Source organism: Rhinatrema bivittatum, chromosome 10 (genome assembly GCF_901001135.1).
Source record: "Rhinatrema bivittatum chromosome 10, aRhiBiv1.1, whole genome shotgun sequence".
Lineage (NCBI taxonomy): Eukaryota > Metazoa > Chordata > Amphibia > Gymnophiona > Rhinatrematidae > Rhinatrema > Rhinatrema bivittatum.
In genome coordinates, this window is record NC_042624.1 from 97,458,562 (window position 1) to 97,477,000 (window position 18,439).

General features: G+C 43.3%; 1 protein-coding gene across 2 annotated transcripts in view; it reads right to left on the reverse strand.

The window, feature by feature from the left end:
* Positions 1–18,439, reverse strand: part of SRSF11 (serine and arginine rich splicing factor 11) — a 147,824-nt gene that overhangs the window by 105,698 nt on the left and 23,687 nt on the right. For both annotated transcript variants that reach the window (XM_029618373.1, XM_029618374.1), the window contains exon 6: positions 16,828–16,877. In XM_029618373.1, the coding sequence (XP_029474233.1) occupies positions 16,828–16,877 (50 nt within the window). The remainder of the gene's footprint in view (positions 1–16,827; positions 16,878–18,439) is intronic.

Sequence of the window (18,439 nt, forward strand, 5' to 3'; positions counted from 1 at the left end):
CACTTCCTGCAGGGGTATATGTACTAGGGGCTGACGTCAGATTGAAATCTGATCCGTCTCCAACTGCTAGCAGGAGTACACTATACCCATTGGTCCTGAGTCCATCTGCTACACGCTAGGAAAATAGCACTTATACAAAGGGAGAGAGAGTGAGGACTCAATTGCTATCAGACAGCATGCCTCACAGATAGCAAGGTGCTAGCGCCTAGCTCTCCTGAACTTTGGCTCTAGGCGGCCTCCTGTGCGCACAGGAATGCTACCTGGGCATTCACAAACATACCCATCCAGGTCGCATGCAAATACGCGTTCAATACTAGGTCATGGTCATACATGCACAAGTATATGCGCAAATACGCGCTCGTATAGGCTATGGTCATACGCATACAAATAGCTACGTAAATACGCACTCAAGTTGAGGATGGAGTCTTATGCGCACAAGTACCTGTGCAAATACGCGCTCGAGTCTAGGTTGCTGCCTTACGTGCACAGATACACGCTCAAGTCTAGATCACAGATGTACACGCTCAAATCTAGGCTGTGGCTTTACGTGCACAGGTCCTAGTACAAGCAACCACTGCACGGAGAGAACGCGCACACATGCCTACGCACGCAAGAAAAGAACCGCTGCAGTGGCCTACCATACGGTCAAGAAAGCCTGCCTGCACCTTCAGCGCGTTTAGGCCCAGATCCGTTTAAAATCGGACACCGAAAATCATCAGCCTGAAGAGCTTCTCAACAGCTCAGGCCTCTTGCCTGGCTGAGAATCCATGGAGACTAGGGCCAAGAGCCAGCATCTCACTAAATACGCTTTGCACATAAGCAAATTAAAACAGGCAGAAGACCTCTACCAGAGCCAGAGACTCCTCCTCAGTGCAAGTGCCTCTCTGCGGGACCGGGAATTGCCGGCGATAGTTGAGGAGGGGATTTTCCTCCCTCTCCTGCCGATGCTGCTAGGGAATTGAAATGGCCGCTGTTTCCGCCTTGACGGGAAAAGCCTCACTGATAGACCCCGTCATCTGTGAGACTTGTTCTACTGGGCTGGTCATGCTTGACACAGAGCCCTGAATGCTTTTGCTGCACGCACACGCTGTTCCTCCCCGCACCCACGGCACCACTAGCACCTGAACAGCAAGCAGGGAACAGTCCCTCAGTGCCCTGGAGCCAACACCTGGTCTCCTCTGTAGGCAGAGAAGCTACTGACAAACCCCATTGCTGAGCTCCCTGAATTGCTATATCTAGTTCCTTGGTTTTTTTGGGGTTTTTTTTTTTTTTTAACTCTTGAGAACAAATAACGATAGATAAAACAAATACTTTCCTTTGCTGCAGAGGTTCAGGTTCCAGGAGCATAGGCGCATGGCAGATCAGAAAAGAGCCAGACTTACAATACCTACTCCCTATAATGGAACAGAGCTGCTAGCAGAAAAAAAGAAAATCAGCCAAATTAAAAAAGGGATCGACTAAAAGAAGACAGCTGCCCCGAGCGTGTAGCTGCCTCAGCAGCCTCGTGAAGGGGAGGGATCTGGACCACCAGATTTACCCCCCACGGAAGAAAGGAGTGAGCGTACAAAAGGGTCACCAACCCGTAGTTCGTCTACCTCAACCAGACAGGGAAGGACCCACAAATCCCCTGGGAGGAAGGCTCAAATCCTAAAACAGTCTCCTGAATGCAGAACTGCAGGTTTTGCACCATCTACCATCTGCTGGAGACAGAGAAATACTGAGAGACTGCAGGTGGCACACTGGGTTATGTACAATGTCGGTGAAACTTTCTCTGTCTCCATCTGCTGACATGTAAGCAAAACTCAGGAGTCTGGACCATTCTGGGTTCGTACAGGAAAACAGGTAAATAATCATTTGAGCTGCATTTTTTGACTGGCAGTTTGTTTGTTTTAGCTTCCAGCACAATCAAAACCAGTCTCCATTGGGTGTCAGTGCCATGAGCCTTCATTCATAACTATTGGGGAAGGAGTAATCCTTTCTTTATATCCCCCTTCCAACTCATTGAAATCACTGCAGTGACAGTCTACACCAGAGGTCACAAACCAGAAGTCCCTCTGGCAGCTATACTGCATACATGGACCCCAAGTCTGGTCATTAGGTGTTCATCCAAAAGCCCACAATGAGGTGTACTACAGGTGTGTGAAGTAAATACTTCCAAGACAAAATACATACGATCACTTCACAGTAGAAATATAACAAACTTCACAGTAGAAATATAACAAACAAAATATATTTCTACTGTGCATGATACCTTCATTGCCTTTCCAATAATCATATGGCATAAACAAGTAGTGTTTGAAAACTTTGCGCCAAAATATCAGCAGATGCCACTGAAAAAATAATTGTAAATGGCTCCCTGATGCAGAACAGTGCTTTGAAATGCAGACCGTGATTAGATGCTGAAAAAGCAAAGAGAAACAAAGATTTTTATTTGCAAAAAAAATTTTAAAAATGTGTTGGAACACTGCTTGTTGATACCATATGATTATTGGAAAGGCAATGAAGGTATTATGCCGGTAGTGCCTAGTATGATAGCATAAGAACTCATTTCTTGACAGTAATTGCCAAATCATTATGAAATTCCTAAATATTTAATCCTCAAGAGATCATATGAAGCAGTGCTCACCCACTAGGCACTATGCTATACATGTTAAGGGATATAAACTGATTTATCTCCATTTACTTTCTAACTGGAGAAAAAATGTTTAAATCAAAATTAGTAACTGGCATCAATGATACTAAATTGATAATATAAAATATATCATCTGCATAAGCAAATACCTTGCACTCATTTTTGAAAGGTGATTCCAGGTATGGATTTATTTGGGAAAATGGCAATAAAGAGAAATTCTAATACCAAATTAAAGCCAAAATGACAACTGCATCCAAGGCTTGCTTAAGTATAACTTCTAACTTACTGCCCTGTGCATCTTTCAATGTTGCACCTCCTTCTATTGGGACGGTGGTCTGCTTGGTCACCAAGCACACCAAAGAATCTACCTTTGGGAAATGGAAAGGATCCTTCACCAGAGGATTCAGGGGATAGATACATGGCAGCCAGGAAACATCCCTTAAAAATTAGACTCTGAACAGCACCATTCCAAATCAATCAACCCCTGCAGTTTTGTGGAGGGTGAAAAACAGAATGCCTTCCATAAACTCACCATGATTGGAGCTCCCTTTGCTACCACAGGCCCTGCACTTATGTTCTCCTCTAATTGTAGCCTGCAGAGGGGACTGTGCAATCAAGAGGGGATAACTCGTCCCTATGGAACAAGGGTTCTCTGGGCTTCTCTCTCAAGAGGAAGCTCCCCTTCCTCCCTATCTCTAGAGGAAAAAGTGTGATGACACAAAATTATGCAAAGTACTTAACTCTCAAGTGGCTTGTGATAAATTGCAGGAGGACCTTGCGAGACTGGAAGACTGGGCTTCCAAATGGCAGATGAAATTTAATATGGACACGTGCAAGGTGACGCATATAGGGAAAAATAACCCTTGCTGAAATTACACAATATAGGTTCTATCTTAGGCATTACCACCCAGGAAAGAAATCTCGGCGTCATAGTGGATAATACATTGAAATCGCCGGCTCAGTGTGCTGTGGCAATCAAAAAAGGCAAACAGAATGTTACGAATTATTAGGAAGGGAATGGCAAAATAAAATGGTGGATATCATAATGCCTCTGTATCGCTCCATGGTGAGTCTGCAGCTTGAACACTGTGTGCAATTCTAGTTGCCACATCTCAAATAAGATATAGTTGCATTGGAGAAAGAGCAGAGAAGAGTGACCAAAATAAGGGGCATGGAATGGCTCCCCTATGAGGAAAGGCTAAAAAAGTTAGGGCTGTTCAGTTTGGACAAGAGATGACTGAGGGGGATATGATAGAGGTCTACAAAATCATGAAAGGACTTGAACAGGTTAATGTAAATTGGTTATTTACTCTCTCAGGTAACAGGATTAGAGGGCCTGCCATGAAGTTAGCAAGTAGCTCATTTAAAACAAATTGAAATAAATTCTTTTTCACTCAGCACATAGTTAAGCTCTGGAATTCATTGTTAAGAGGATTAAGTTATGGCAGTTAGTGTAACTGGGTTTAAAAAAAGTTTGGATATGTTCCTAGAGGAAAAATCTATAAACTGCTATTGATCAATAAGGAACAGTAGCTTGATATCTATTTAATGTCTGGGTACTTGTGACTTGGATTGGCCACTGTTGGAAACAGGATACAGGGCTTGATGGTCCCTTGGTCTTTCCCAGTATGGAATATCTATGTGAAACTCCCCCAGGGAATCAGAGTGGAAGAGATCATCCCCTCGCAACCTCTTTCTCCCCCTAGAATTTGCAGTACCTGCAGGTATTAAGGAAGAGGCCCTTTCCCGAAGGGATCACTTTCCCCTAACAAAAAGCTTGCAAGCGTTGAAAAAAATTCTATCCAAGACAGAGAAATCATCTCTGTTCCCAGATTAGGCAGTGCTGGGAGGACTAGAAGAGGAAGAGAGTCCCTTGTTCCTGTCTGCCTTCCAGTGTCAGAGAAGGGGGTCCCATATCCATGCTCTTGCTCCAGCCCCCAAATGGCTGCCTGACGTCCCTTCATGGTAGGGATGGAGTTCCAAATAGCTCTTTCACTGCTGCCCCGGAGCTTCCTCTGCTGCTGCAGAATCATGGGTAGCCAAACACCCTTTAGCCATGGACCACTCCCGGCACAGTCTCAGGGGCCCTCCAAACATGAGGAGTCTGAGCCCACAGGCAGAACACAACATGGACTTTCTTCTATGCTGTGCTGTGGGCCCCATCTTGATTCTACCATGTGGCTTGCATGGATTCCCAGCCCCACCCATGAACACCTGCCCTCCCTCCACGAGCACTCAAATGTGGCTATCTCTACCGAAGGTGGGCTTCCTGAAAGCCCACCTTCAGCATCTCTCAATCTCCTCCATTGGACTGTGAAACAATGATTTTTTTTTTTTTTTTTTACTGTTCACTTCTGACAAATAAGGCCATTCTTAAAGGCAGGGGACCCTTTTCTTCCAGCTCAGAAGGATACCAATGCATGCAGGGGGTGAGGGGAAATCAGAAGAGCAGATGAGAAGAGAAGCTAAGGACAAAACCCTTACCCTCCTGAAACTCTCCCAACTGTAGCCTGCTCAACAGAGGGAGATGAACCAAGGCATCTTCTCTGGTTCCACCCCCTCCCAGATCAGACTCCTCAGTCACTGACATGGTGTTGCTCAGCTGAGAGAAGCAGCTTAGCTGTCACCTCAGGAGCCTTTCACTTAATCTAGACAGCTAGGCCAAGCTCAGAGTTCAGATTAGCAAGTCCATCATCTGCTGGAGACTGATTACTGGAAGGCTGATGTCAGCACAGAGCTTTTGATCTCTGTCTCCATCTGCTGGTTGGCATGCATAACCTGCTAATAATGGACTCACCTGACTGGATGAAGAGGAATGACCATTTTAGTAGTCACCCTCTGGACAGAATCCATCCTGTTTATATCCTTTTGAAAATGTGATCTTGAACTGTACACTGTATTCCAAATTAGTTCTCAAAATTAACCCAAACCTATCTGTAGCAATATATGCTTTAGGGTTAATATATACAATTTACAGCATTCTGATAAATAGGTTTGGATATAAGGAGAAAACAAGAACAGAAAGGAAACTCAAGCTAATGTCATTGCAGGCCAGAGGATAGTCAGGTTATTACTGGCAGGCTACAACTCTCCAGAACCCAACTGGGTCATACCAGCTGGCTGCAACTGCCCAGAAAATCAGGCCAATAGGTTGGTGGCAGTTGTCCAGCAAGGCCATGGGGACCCAAGTAGATGGACATTTGGGCAACAGCCTCACTAGTTGTTGGTTCTGGTAGTTCAGATTATTACATAGCTTGAAGGTAAGACACTGAAAGGAAGCAAGGTGCTGGATGTTGGACAAAGAATAGGATTTTGAATGCTCCTTTGACCAGAATGAAAGAACTAATGACGAAAACAAAAACTGATGAATAAGGAACAATATCTCACAAATGGCCAAGCTTCAATGGCTGGCATCTATCTTTAGCAGCATGGACAGGAATAACTGAGCAGACTGGATGGGCCAGCTGATCTTTATCTATATTTAACAATCTTATCAAAGAATCCCATTCGATCCAATCAAATGCTTTCTCCACATCTAAGGAGAAGACCACGACAGGCTTCTAATTAAAACTGGCAGCACACATATTACTGAATAGGGGGGCATGGTCAGTCATAAATCTGCCTTTAAGAAAGCCAGATCGATGCTGGTATGTCAGCTCACTCTATTAATTTCTCCAACTTTGTACCAAAACCTTTCATAAATTGTGATATTAATTAATGAGAAGTCTATAAAGAGAAAAGTAATCATACCTGATCATGTCTTTTCCTTGAAACCTGGCATACCAGTCCAAATAAGCAGGTTATGCTTTCCAGCCAACAAGCAGAGGTGAAGACAGAGAACTATAAGTTTTCAGTGACATCACTCACAGAACATGAGCCTGTGCAATCGTAACCTTTATCAAAGCTATCTAACAATCATCAGAGCAAGCCAGTAATAACTTCTGTAAACAACTTTTTAGAAATAGGAGCTAATCCAAGGCCTTCTCTCTTATCTTCTTCCCTACTCGGAAGGGAAGGGACTAAAGGTCCTGTTCCCTTCTGTTCTCCCAACGAATAAGCTGCTGTAATTGATGTGCTTCTGCCAAGCTAGACCAACCTGGAAGGGTTCTGGACTGATATGGAAGGATTCGAGTAAAGGAAATAATCACATAGATTAAATTTTTCCTTCTACAGCATCCTGTCATACCAGTCCAGACAAATGGGACGTACCCAAGCTACCCTCTTACTGGTTGGGAGAAGGTCCAGGCAGCTCTCAAGACCTGCTCTGAAAGCAGCATTGTTCCTAGTCTAGATCTCCAAACGGCAATGTTTAGCAAAGACATGCAAGGACGACATCACCGCTTTGCAAATATTCTCTGAAGAAACCACCCTAGATTGAGTTGAGAAAGCCACCTGTGCTCTTGTTGAATTTTCTCTCAGCTCTTTTGGAACTGCTAGCTCCTGGCCAATTTATGCTGCACCAATAACATCCTTAATCCATCTGGCTACAGAGGACTTAGTAGCCACCTTGCCTTTATGAGGCCTGCTAAACAGGGCAAAGTCTGTCTGACATCCAATTTATGCAGACTTCTATTCTCACCCTTACATTTTTCCATCTAAACATCAGTAAGCAAACTGGCTTGTTAAGGTGAAAGCCTAAGACCCCCATGAGTAAAGAGGGGGGCACGAGATTAATCACTATCTTTTCCTCTGATATCAAGAAGTATGGATCCCTGCAAGACAGGGCCTGTATCGTTTGAGATGAGTCTTGCTGAACATATTGCTATCAGAAATATAGTCTTCAAGGACAAATCCTTGAGAGTTGCCTATTCAATGGGCTCATTGGGGGGCTTCTGATAAAGTCCTCAACACCTGGTTGACAAACTGAAAACAGATCTGAAATGCTTTATACAGTTCAAATATTTAGCCACATCAAGATGCACTGCTCTCAAAGAAATTTGAATTCTTGCACTATAACATATGACTTCCACCTAATTCCTTCATGGAACTGAAAGACAGCCCCTTTTCAAAGCCATTTTGTAAGAAAGATAAGCCGAATAAATGCACTGAATGGGGAAGATGCCATTGCTGACACCAGGCATCAAACATTCCAGACCCTTACATATTCCAAAGAAGTGAATTGCTTCCTAGTCCTCAAGGTGGTTGCAATCACTAGAGTAGATAAAACTTCTTTCACGTAAGCAAGCTCTTTCAATGATCAAACCATAAGTGAGATATGAGCAGTTTCTTCCATGAAGATTGGTCCTTGTCACAATAGGCCCATGTCTGTTGACAGCCGTAGTGCTTCCTCCACGTTAAGCCGCATCAGATTGGGGTGCCATATCTCCCTCCCCATTCTAGAACTACCATGAGAACCAAGGATGTCCTCTATTCTTCTTTGCACTCTTCCTTTTAGTGGCCACAGAAGAAACACAGAGGTGCTCTTCCATTATTGGTTGAATCAAGGCATGTATTCCCATACAAACTTCTTTTCTGCAACTGAAAAACCTCCCTAAATTTGGAATTCTGACTTGTTGCTATGAGATCCATTTGTGGGGCTCCCAATCTGTTGATCGCTAACTGGAAGTCCATCTTGCTTAATTCCCATCCTCCTGGGTCCAACAAATGACAGCTGAAGTGTGCTTGAACACTGTCCTTTCCACTTATCGGAGCTGCAAATAGTGCTGCCAAGTGTCTTTCTGCCCATTCTATCAAGATGGACAGCTCTTGGGTGACCAAGACACTTTCGGTGCCCCCTTGTCTGTTCATATTACTGCTGTCATATTGTTTGATATGTCCTCCACTCCCTGAATCAGTGGTTTCCAACCAATTGATGGACCAACTAGCTTTCTATTTTCACTATAGGCCTTGAGCCACCTGATTGCAACAATGAGCCCTTCAGTTTCTTGTCACTATTGTCCATGTTGGGATCTGCAGACTTATCCTTTTCCTCAGATTGTCCTTATCGAGCCACCACTACAGATTCTTCCTTACCAGTTGTAGAATGGGTAAAGACACCTCAAAATTCTGACACACTTGGGACCACCTCAATAAGAACTTAAGACTTGCTATACTGAGTCAGACCAAAGGTCCATCAAGTCCAATATCCTGTTTCCAACAGTGGCCAAGCCAGGTCACAAGTGCCTGGCAGGATACCATGGGGTAAATAGATTCCAAGCTGCTTATCCCAAGAATCAGCAGTGAATTTCTGCAACTCTACCTTAATAATGGACTTTTCCTCTAGGAACTTGTCCAAACGTTTTTTTTAAATGCAGCTACACTAATAGCTTTCAGCACATCCTCTAGTAACAAATTCTAGAGCTTAATTATGCATTGAATAGAAAAATATTTTCTCTTATTAATTTTAAATGTATTACCTAGCAACTTAATTGAGTGTCCCCTGGTCTTTGTATTTTTCAAAAGAGTAAACAACTGATTAACATTTATTCATTCCATTCATTATTTTATAGACCTCTATCATATCTCCCCTCAGCCATCTCTTCTCCAAGCTGAAGAGTCCAAACCTCTTTAGCCTGTCTTCATAGGGGAATTGTTCCATCCCCTTTATCATTTTGGTCACCCTTCTCTGTACCTTTTCTAATTCTGCTATATCTTTTTTGAGATGTGGTGACCAGAACTGCACACAAAACTCACAATGAGGTTTGCACCATGGAATGATACAGAGGGACTATGATATTCTCCATTTTATTCCCCATTCCTTTCCTATTAATCCCTAGCATTCTATTTGCTTTTTTGGCTGCTGCTGCACACTGAGCAGAAGCTTTCAACATATTTTCAACAATGACACCTAGATCCTTTTCCTGAGTTGTGACTACTAACCTTGCATTATGTAACTATAATCTGGGTTACTCTACCTTAAGTGCATCACTTTGCATTTGTCCACATTAAATTTCATTTGCATGCCCAGTTTGCCAGTTTTCCAATGTCCTCTTGCAATTTCTCACAATCCTCCTGCGATTTAACAACTTTGAATAATGGAGAAATTACTTACCTGATGATTTCATTTTCCTTAGTGTAGACAGATGGACTCAGGACCAATTGGTATAGTGTGCTTCTGACAACAGTTGGAGACGGAGTCAGATTTCAATCTGATGTCAGCACTACATATACCTGTGCACGAGGTTCTGTTCCTCAGTTTTCTCCTCGAAAAGCAATTATGGATATGTGTGTGTTTGGATAATTTTGATTAATTTGGTTAACTTGATTAACTTGAAACTTGATTACTTGGATTGGGTGACGAGGTTTCTAGCTGGAGACCGCTAGGGCATTCAACCGAGAAGCACCAACACCTGGTAATATGGGTGTCTGAAGCAGAAATAAGGGTTGGCTTACCCATGCTTGTGTTGCTCTCGGGGGGAGGTTCCCCTGGGGCTTCCTGATTGCGAGGCAGCCACGGGTAGGATGCTGAGTCCATCTGTCTACACTAAGGAAAATGAAATTATCAGGTAAGTAATTTCTCCATTTCCTAGCGTGTAGCAGATGGACTCAGGAACAATGAGATGTACAAAAGCTACACCTGAACCGGGTGGGAGGCTGCCCGTGGTCCATTTAGTACTGCCTTTGCAAATGCTGTGTCCTCCTTGGCCTGAACATCCAGGCAATAGAATCTTGAAAAGGTGTGGATGGAGGACCACGTTGCCGGCCGACAGATCTCTGAGAGTGACAGCATCTTGGTTTCTGCCCAGGTTACTGCCTGGGCCCTTGTGGAATGGGCCTTGACTTGTAGAGGCGGGGGCTTGCCTGCCTCTACGTAGGCCGCCTTCATTACTTCTTTGATCCAGCGGGCGATGATTGCCCGCGAGGCCGCTTCCCCTTGCCTCTTCCCGCTGTGAAGAATGAACAGATGGTCCCGTCTTTCGTACAGGCTCCAATCTTTCCAGGTATCAGACTAGGAGTCTGCCGACATTCAGGTGGCAAAGAAGGCATGAGTCTTCTGAGTCCTTATGCTCGTCTGAAGATGGCAGCGAGATGGTTTGGTTTAAATGGAAGCGAGAAACCACCTTTGGCAGGAAGGAGGGTACAGTGCGCAGCTGTATGGATCCCGGCGTGAATCTGAGGAACGGCTCCTGGCATGATAGTGCTTGAGGTTCGGAGATTCGATGGGCTGAGCAAATTGCCACGAGGAACGCCATCTTCAAGGTCAGGAGCCGTAGGGACAGACCGCGAGTTGGTCTGACGAGGCTCCCGCTAGGAAGTCTAACACTAGATTGAGATTCCATAGTGGTATCGGCCACTTTAGAGGCGGTCGAATGTGCTTGACCCCTTTTAAGAAGCGGGAGATGTCTGGGTGGGCCACTAGGCTGTTGCCGTCCACCCTGGATCTGAAGCTGGCCAGGGCGGCCAGTTGTACCTTAATGGAGTTGAGAGACAACCCTTTGTTCAAGCCGTCCTGCAGAAATTCCAGGATCATGGGGATTTTGACTGTCCGTGGAAGGATGTCGTGGTCCTCGCACCAGGCTTCGAATCTTCTCCATACTCGTATGTATATTAAGAAGGTGGAGAACTTGCGCACCCGGAGCAGTGTGTCAATCACTGGTCCTGAGTATCCACTCTTTTTCAGGCGAGACCTCTCAATGGCCAGACCGTAAGCGAGAATCTCGTTGGGTCTTCGTGGAGGATCGATCCTTGCTGGAGTAGATCCCTGTGTGGAGGTAGGCGTAGAGGGTTTCCCGCCAGAAGTCTTTGCATATCCGCGTACCACTGCCTTCTTGGCCAGTCCAGGGCCACTAGAAGTACCAGCCCTCTGTGGTGTTTTCTATTTTGCGGATGATTCTGCCCAGTAGTGGCCATGGAGCGAAGGCGAATAGTAGATCCTCCTGAGGCCAAGTCTGGACGAGGGCATAGATTCCTGTCTTCGGCTGAAGAACTTGGGAACCCGGGCGTTGGACCCGGTTGCCATAAAATCCATGGCTGGTGTTCCCCAGTGGTTTACTATCTGCTGGAAGGCCGTTGTCGAGTGTCCATTCCCCTGGATCCAGACACTCTCTGCTGAGGTAGTCTGCCGTGATGTTGTCTTTTCCCGCAATGTGGGTGGCTGATATCCCTTGTAGGTTTGATTCTGCCCATGTCATTAGGGGTTCTATTTCCAGGGACACCTGCTGGCTCCTGGTTCCCCCCTGGCGGTTGATGTAGGCCACTGTTGTGGCGTTGTCCGACATGACTGACTGATTTGCCCCGGAGTCTGTGGCTGAACCGTAGGCAGGTTAGTCTGACTGCTCGGGCTTCCAGTCGGTTTATGTTCCATGTCAACTCTTCTTCGTTCCATTGCCCTTGAGCCATTAGCTCCTGGCAGTGAGCTCCCCATCCCCGCAGGCTTGCGTCCGTGGTGAGCAAGGTCCATTACGGTGGGGATAGGCTTGTTTCCTCGCTCAGGTGGTCTTCTTGTAGCCACCACTGTAGTTGGTTTTTTTAAAAAGTAATGGGTTTAAAATAGATTTTTAGCGTATGGTCAGATAGACATGTATTGCGGATTTTTAAGATATTTTTATCATTTTATTTTTAAGATACTTGTTCTAGATTGATGTTGCTCATATGTCTCTCTTTTTTTTATCCCGTTGTCACTTTTATTCTGCTTTCATGTTCTTATAAGTGTCTTATTTATGTGATTGAGTTCGCAATTTTGTATTTATGATTTTATGTATTACTAGTTGGGATGGGAAAATATATTTTAAGAGATTAGAGGTATCTCCTCACATGCCAGATTCTCCCTTAAATATTTCAAAAACATCTCATAGGGTGCAAGTAATCTGGTAATAGGGAAATTTACAAAGCATAAATTCTTAATTCTGATAATATTTTCTATATTTTCCAGCTCAGCATATAATAACATATCATATATATGAAGATTTTCCAACATTTTTACATTATGTAATTCTGTCGTCATATTTTCCACTGATATCTCTACATCTTTCAATTTTTTTCCCCTGTTCTTGGATAGCAATTTTATTCCTATTCACAGTTGCTGAAAGGGAGGAACTCATCAGTGTAACATTTGATTCCAGTTTTGTCAGCATCCTCGCAGAGGCGTGGGTCCCATGCCAGGACTTAAAGAGACATCAGATGTGTCTCTGTCAGAGTCGTCCTGTGCAAATTTCTCCTGCTCAGGTGTGCATCCATGGGGCCGGTTATTTGCGGTGCCGGAGAGGATGTCACAAACTTAGCTTTTCTTTTGCGCCCCATTGGGTAAATCCGTGTTGACTGTGTTCCATTAAATCATGTCTTTCTATATGCTCTACGATTTTGATCTTGAGAATAGTTTCCACTATTTTTCCCGGCACTGAAGTTAGGCTCACTGGTCTATAGTTACCCGTATTGCCCCTGTAGCCATTTTTAAATATTGGGGTTACATTGGCCTCCCTCCAGTCTTCAGGTACAATGGATGATTTTAATGATAGGTTACAAATTTTAACTAATAGATCAGAAATTTCATTTTTTGAGTTCCTTCAGTACCCTAGGATGCATACCATCCAGTCCAGGTGATTTGCTACTCTTTAATTTGTCAATCTGGCCTACTACATCTTCCAGGTTCACAGTGATTTCATTCAGTTCGTCTGACTCATCACCCCTGAAAACCATCTCCGGAACTGGTATCTCCCCAACATCCTCATTAGTAAACACGGAAGCAAAGAATTCATTTAGACTTTCTGCAATGGCCTTATCTTCCCTAAGAGCCCATTTAACCCCTTGGTCATCTTATGGCCAACCGACTCCCTCACAGGTTTCTTGCTTTGGATATTTTTTAAAAAGTTTTTATTATGAGTTTTTGCCTCTATGGCCAACTTCATTTCAAATTCTCTCTTCGCCTGTCTTATCAATGTTTTACACTTAACTTGACAATGCTTATGTTTTATCCTATTTTCTTCAGATGGATCCTTCTTCCAATTTTTGAAGAATGTTTTTTTGGCTAAAATAGCCTCTTTCACCTCACCTTTTAACCATGACGGTAATCGTTTTGCCTTCTTTCCACCTTTCTTAATGTGTGGAATACATCTGGACTGCGCCTCTAGGATTGTATTTTTAAACAATGTCCAAGCCTGTTGAACACTTTTAACCTTTGCAGCTGCACCTTTCAGTTTTTTTCTATTTTCCTCATTTTATCAAAGTTTCCCTTTTGAAAGTTTAGTGTTAGAGCTGCAGATTTACTTATTGTCCCCCTTCTAGTTATTAGTTTAAATTTGATGATGTTATGATCACTGTTGCCAAATGGTCCCACCACCGTTACCTCCCTCACCAAATCCTGTGTTCCTGAGAATTAAATCTAAAATAGCTCCCTCTCTTGTTGGTTCCTGAACCAATTGCTTCATGAAGCAGTCATTTATTACATCCAGGAACTTTATGTCTCTAGCAAGTCCTGATGTTACATTTACCCAGTCAATATTGGGGTAATTGAAATCTCCCATTATTATTGCACTGCCAAATTGGTTTGCTTCCCTGATTTCTCTTAGCATTTCATCATCTGTCTGACCATTTTGTCTAAGTGGACGGTAGTATACTCCTATCACTATACTCTTACCCAACACACATGGGATTTCTACCCATATAGAGTCTACTGAGCATTTAGTCTCTTGTATGATCTTTATCCTGTTGGACTCTATACCCTCCCGGACATAAAGTGCCACACCCTCGCCAAGTTCATCCTCCCTATCATTGCGATATAATTTGTACCCTGATATAGCACTGTCCCATTGGTTATCCTCCTTCCACCAAGTTTCTGTGATGCAAATTATGTCAATCTCATCATTTGCTGCTATACACTCTCTCTCCCATCTTACTTCTTAGACTTCTGGCATTGGCATACAGACATTTCAAAGTGTGTTTTTTGTTTGTTTTAACAACCTGATTTTCAGTTGTTTGGGATAATTCGGAAATCATTAGCTTTGGTGATTTTTTACATATAGGCATATGGACTATGTTTGCTTTTAATAGAACCTCTCTGTTGGGATGCCCTAACTCTCCTGTTTCATTAGTATCCTTCAAGGATACATTTCTCCTAACCATGCACTGCTGAGTGACTGTCGGCTTTCCCCCTTGTTCTAGTTTAAAAGCTGCTCTATCTCCTTTTTGATATGGTATGGGTATTTCTCTTACATCTTCCTCACTGAATACCGAAGCAAAGAATTCATTTAGTCTCTCTGCTATGGCTTTGTCATCCCTAGGTGCCCTTTTTACAGCTTTGAAATCTGTCTCCGTCTCCATCTGTTAGCAGGGGAGCATAGCCCATTGGTCCTGAGTCCATGTGGATACATGCTAGGAAAGTGAATTTTTAAAATCCTTTTTAGTTTTATTTTTCAGATGTTATTTGCTGTGTCTGCTGTTTTGAAATATTTTTATTGGTGTCTGGCACATTTTAAAAAAACTTACATATGAGTTTTTAATTTGATCTTTTATTCATCAGCTTTTTTTGAAATATTATTAGTATGTTTTTCGTATTATGACAATGTATTTTATTTCTTGATTTTATTGTTTGATATTTGAGGAATGGTGATGGTTCTGTTTTTTCATTGTTGCACTATATACAGTGTCTGACTTCTTGCATTTTCCAGTTCAGTTTTGTCTGCACGTTTGTATTTCTACTTTATGGTTGCTCTATTCTGTATTTGGTAAGGGTCTGTTTACGTTCTGCATGTGTGACTGAGGTGAGGCATTCTCCTAATAGGAAGTGGATTAGTGTTTTAAGGCTTTCGGAGGATCAAGTACACACCTAACATACATCACAATAGGCCTAATAGCAGATGGGTTCCAAGTGTCTTTTTTGCAGGGATTTCTGGTATGTAAATATAATGTAAGTGATATTTTTACCACAAAATAGTGTGCTTTGATATTTTTAATGTAAAATACAAATGCATAACTCTTAACCGTGTGTGTGGAATGGGGCTGGAGGCGTTGTGCAAGGCTATAAGGTTCACCTAGGGCACCTAATACCTTTGTACCAGTCATGGGTTTGGGGGAGGGGGATGGTGTCAGTTTTTAAAGTTTGTATCACGGAAGCTTGGCGTTTTTTTGGTGGTCCTGGGACTGAGAATGAACAAACAGCGGTGGGGGGAAGGGGGACGGACAGACAGCACAGTAATTGTTTGCACAGGGCAGCAAAAAAGCCAGCATCAGCCCTGACTTTAGGGACCCTCAAACCCTGACAGGGTTGGGCCAGTTACTAGCCAATTGTCCAGATAAGAAAACATGCAAACATCCAGTTATCGAAGTTGCACAGCATTTCGTAAACACCCTTAGGGCTGCTGACAAGCCAAAAGGGAGCACTTTGTACCAATAATGTACACCCTTCACCATAAATCTGAAGAGCTTCCTTTCAAATGGATAATGGGATGTACGCATGTGTGTCCTTGAGATCTAGGACATATATCCAATCCCCCAGATGAACAAAAAGGGAAGATCCTTTGGAGGGAGCTCATCTTGAATTTCTCTCAAACAGCTTGTTCAAGTTTCATAACTCCAGAACAGGTCTCCATCCCATCCCTGGTTTTCTTGGAAATAATGAAACACCAAGCATATAATCCCTGATCACATTCTTGAAAAGGTACCTGTTCAATTGCTCTCTAGGAACTGAGCAGAATGAGAAGGGTCTGAACTTGAGGATTCAAAGAGATGCAAGAAAAACACAAGTCGTAGCCATACTCTACAGTCTTAAGAACCTACTGTGCCTTGTTGACTTTTCACCACTCTGGAAGGAATGGACCCCTCCCCCCACCGATAGAAACGGGGAACTCTGGTTTGAGCTCTGTCATAAACTGGGCTTCAGCTTATTGAAGTCTTCACGATGCCTTTCTCTGATGGCCCCTAGCTGGGAGCAGCTGTAAAGCAGGAGAGGCATCACATTTTCAGAGTTTTCTGGGGAAAACCTGAAATTTGCTCTAGCACCCCCTGCCCCTTTTTTTCCCATTGGCCATCATTCCACTATATTTACAGCAGAATGATTAATCCCGGGGTAAGTTTGTACCTGAAGCAAAGGAGTGTGAAGTGACTTCCTAAATCCCTTGTTTTCAGCCCACTGCTCTAACTACTAGGCTGCTACTCCACACCTAGGCTTCCAAAGAACAGAAGAGGATATATATATAAGGTGATGACATTATTTAAATAAACTAACATTTCTAGTTAATAATGGTAGCGACCTCAAGAAGTTAATAGCAATTTATTTTATATTTCAGAATTATAATTCATCGCAAAATAAAAATAAAACTTACTTTGGATCAACTGTGCTCATCAGCTTTAGTAACTGATCTGTTGCAAGAGACTGAAAAAACAAAGATATTTAAAAATAATGTAACCACTATACCTAGAATCAATATATAGAAAAGTAATGGCTTTACATAGCTAGAAAGAGAAATTGCTTACCTGATAATTTTGTTTTCCTTAGTGTAGACAGATGGACTCAGGACCAATGGGTTATGTGCTCCCCTGCCAGCAGATGGAGATGGAGTTGGGTTTCTAAGCTGATGTCACTCTAGATAAACCCCTGCAGTGACCTTAGCCATTCAGTATTCTCTTCAAAAGGCAATGTGGACATATTATTGAAAAACTTGAATACAATTTAATAACTTGATTAAAACTGATGACCGTAACTGTACTCAACCAAACATAAGCGCTGAATCCCAGCAATATTACAGATGCCCAGATCTAGGGATAGGGTGATGGCTTACCCGTAACCCTCTTTGGGATCGCGATTCATATGCGATTCCTTTGCACTGTTCATGGGCAGTCATGGGCGTGATGCTGAGTCCATCTGTCTACACTAAAGAAAACGAAATTATCAGGTAAGCAATTTCTCCATTTCTCAGCGTGTAGCCAGATAGACTCGGGACTAATGGGATGTAAAAAAAGCTGCTCCCGAACGGGGTGGGAGGCTGCCCCTGGTCCGGTTAGCACCACCCTTGCAAAGCTGAGTCTTCTTGGGCTTAGACGTCCAGGCGATAGAACCTGGAGAAGGTGTGCAAGGAAGACCACGTCGCTGCTCGGCAGATGTTGACGGGAGACAATAGCTTAGCTTCCACCCACGATACTGCCTGGGCTGTAGTGGAATGAGCATTAACCTGAAGAGGTAAAGGCTTCCCTATCTCTACATAAGCTCCCGTGATCACTTCCTTGATCCAGCGAGCTATGGTAGCTCGCAAAACTGCTTCGCCTTGTTTTCTTAAGAACAAACAAGTGGTCAATCTTGCGCATCAGTTCTGTACGTTCTAGATACTGTACTAACAGCCAACTGACAAAGTGGCAGAGGAGGCGGTAGCCTTCCGTGTCCTTGCGTCTATCTAGGGATGGTAAGGAAATGGACTGTTCAGGTTAAACTCTGAGACTACCTTTGGTAAGGAAGGAAGGAAGGAACAGTGTGAAGTGTAACATTCTGTAGAAAGGAAATGGTGAATAAAACAAAGTATAATGCTGCCTCTGTATCGCTCCATGGTGAGACTGCACCTTGAATACTGTGTACAATTCTGGTCGCCGCATCTCAAAAAAAGATATTATTGCGATGGAGAAGGTACAGAGAAGGGCGACCAAAATGATAAAAGGGATGGAACAGCTCCCCTATGAGGAAAGACTAAAGAGGTTAGGACTTTTCAGCTTGGAGAAGAGACGGCTGAGGGGGGATATGATAGAGGTCTAGAACGGGTAAATGTGAATCGGCTATTTACTCTTTCAGATACTAGAAAGACTAGGGGGCACTCCATGAAGTTAGCATGTGGCACATTTAAAACTAATCGGAGAAAGTTCTTTTTTACTCAACACACAATTAAACTCTGGAATTTGTGCAAGAGGATGTGGTTAGTGCAGTTAGTATAGCTGTGTTGAAAAAAGGAT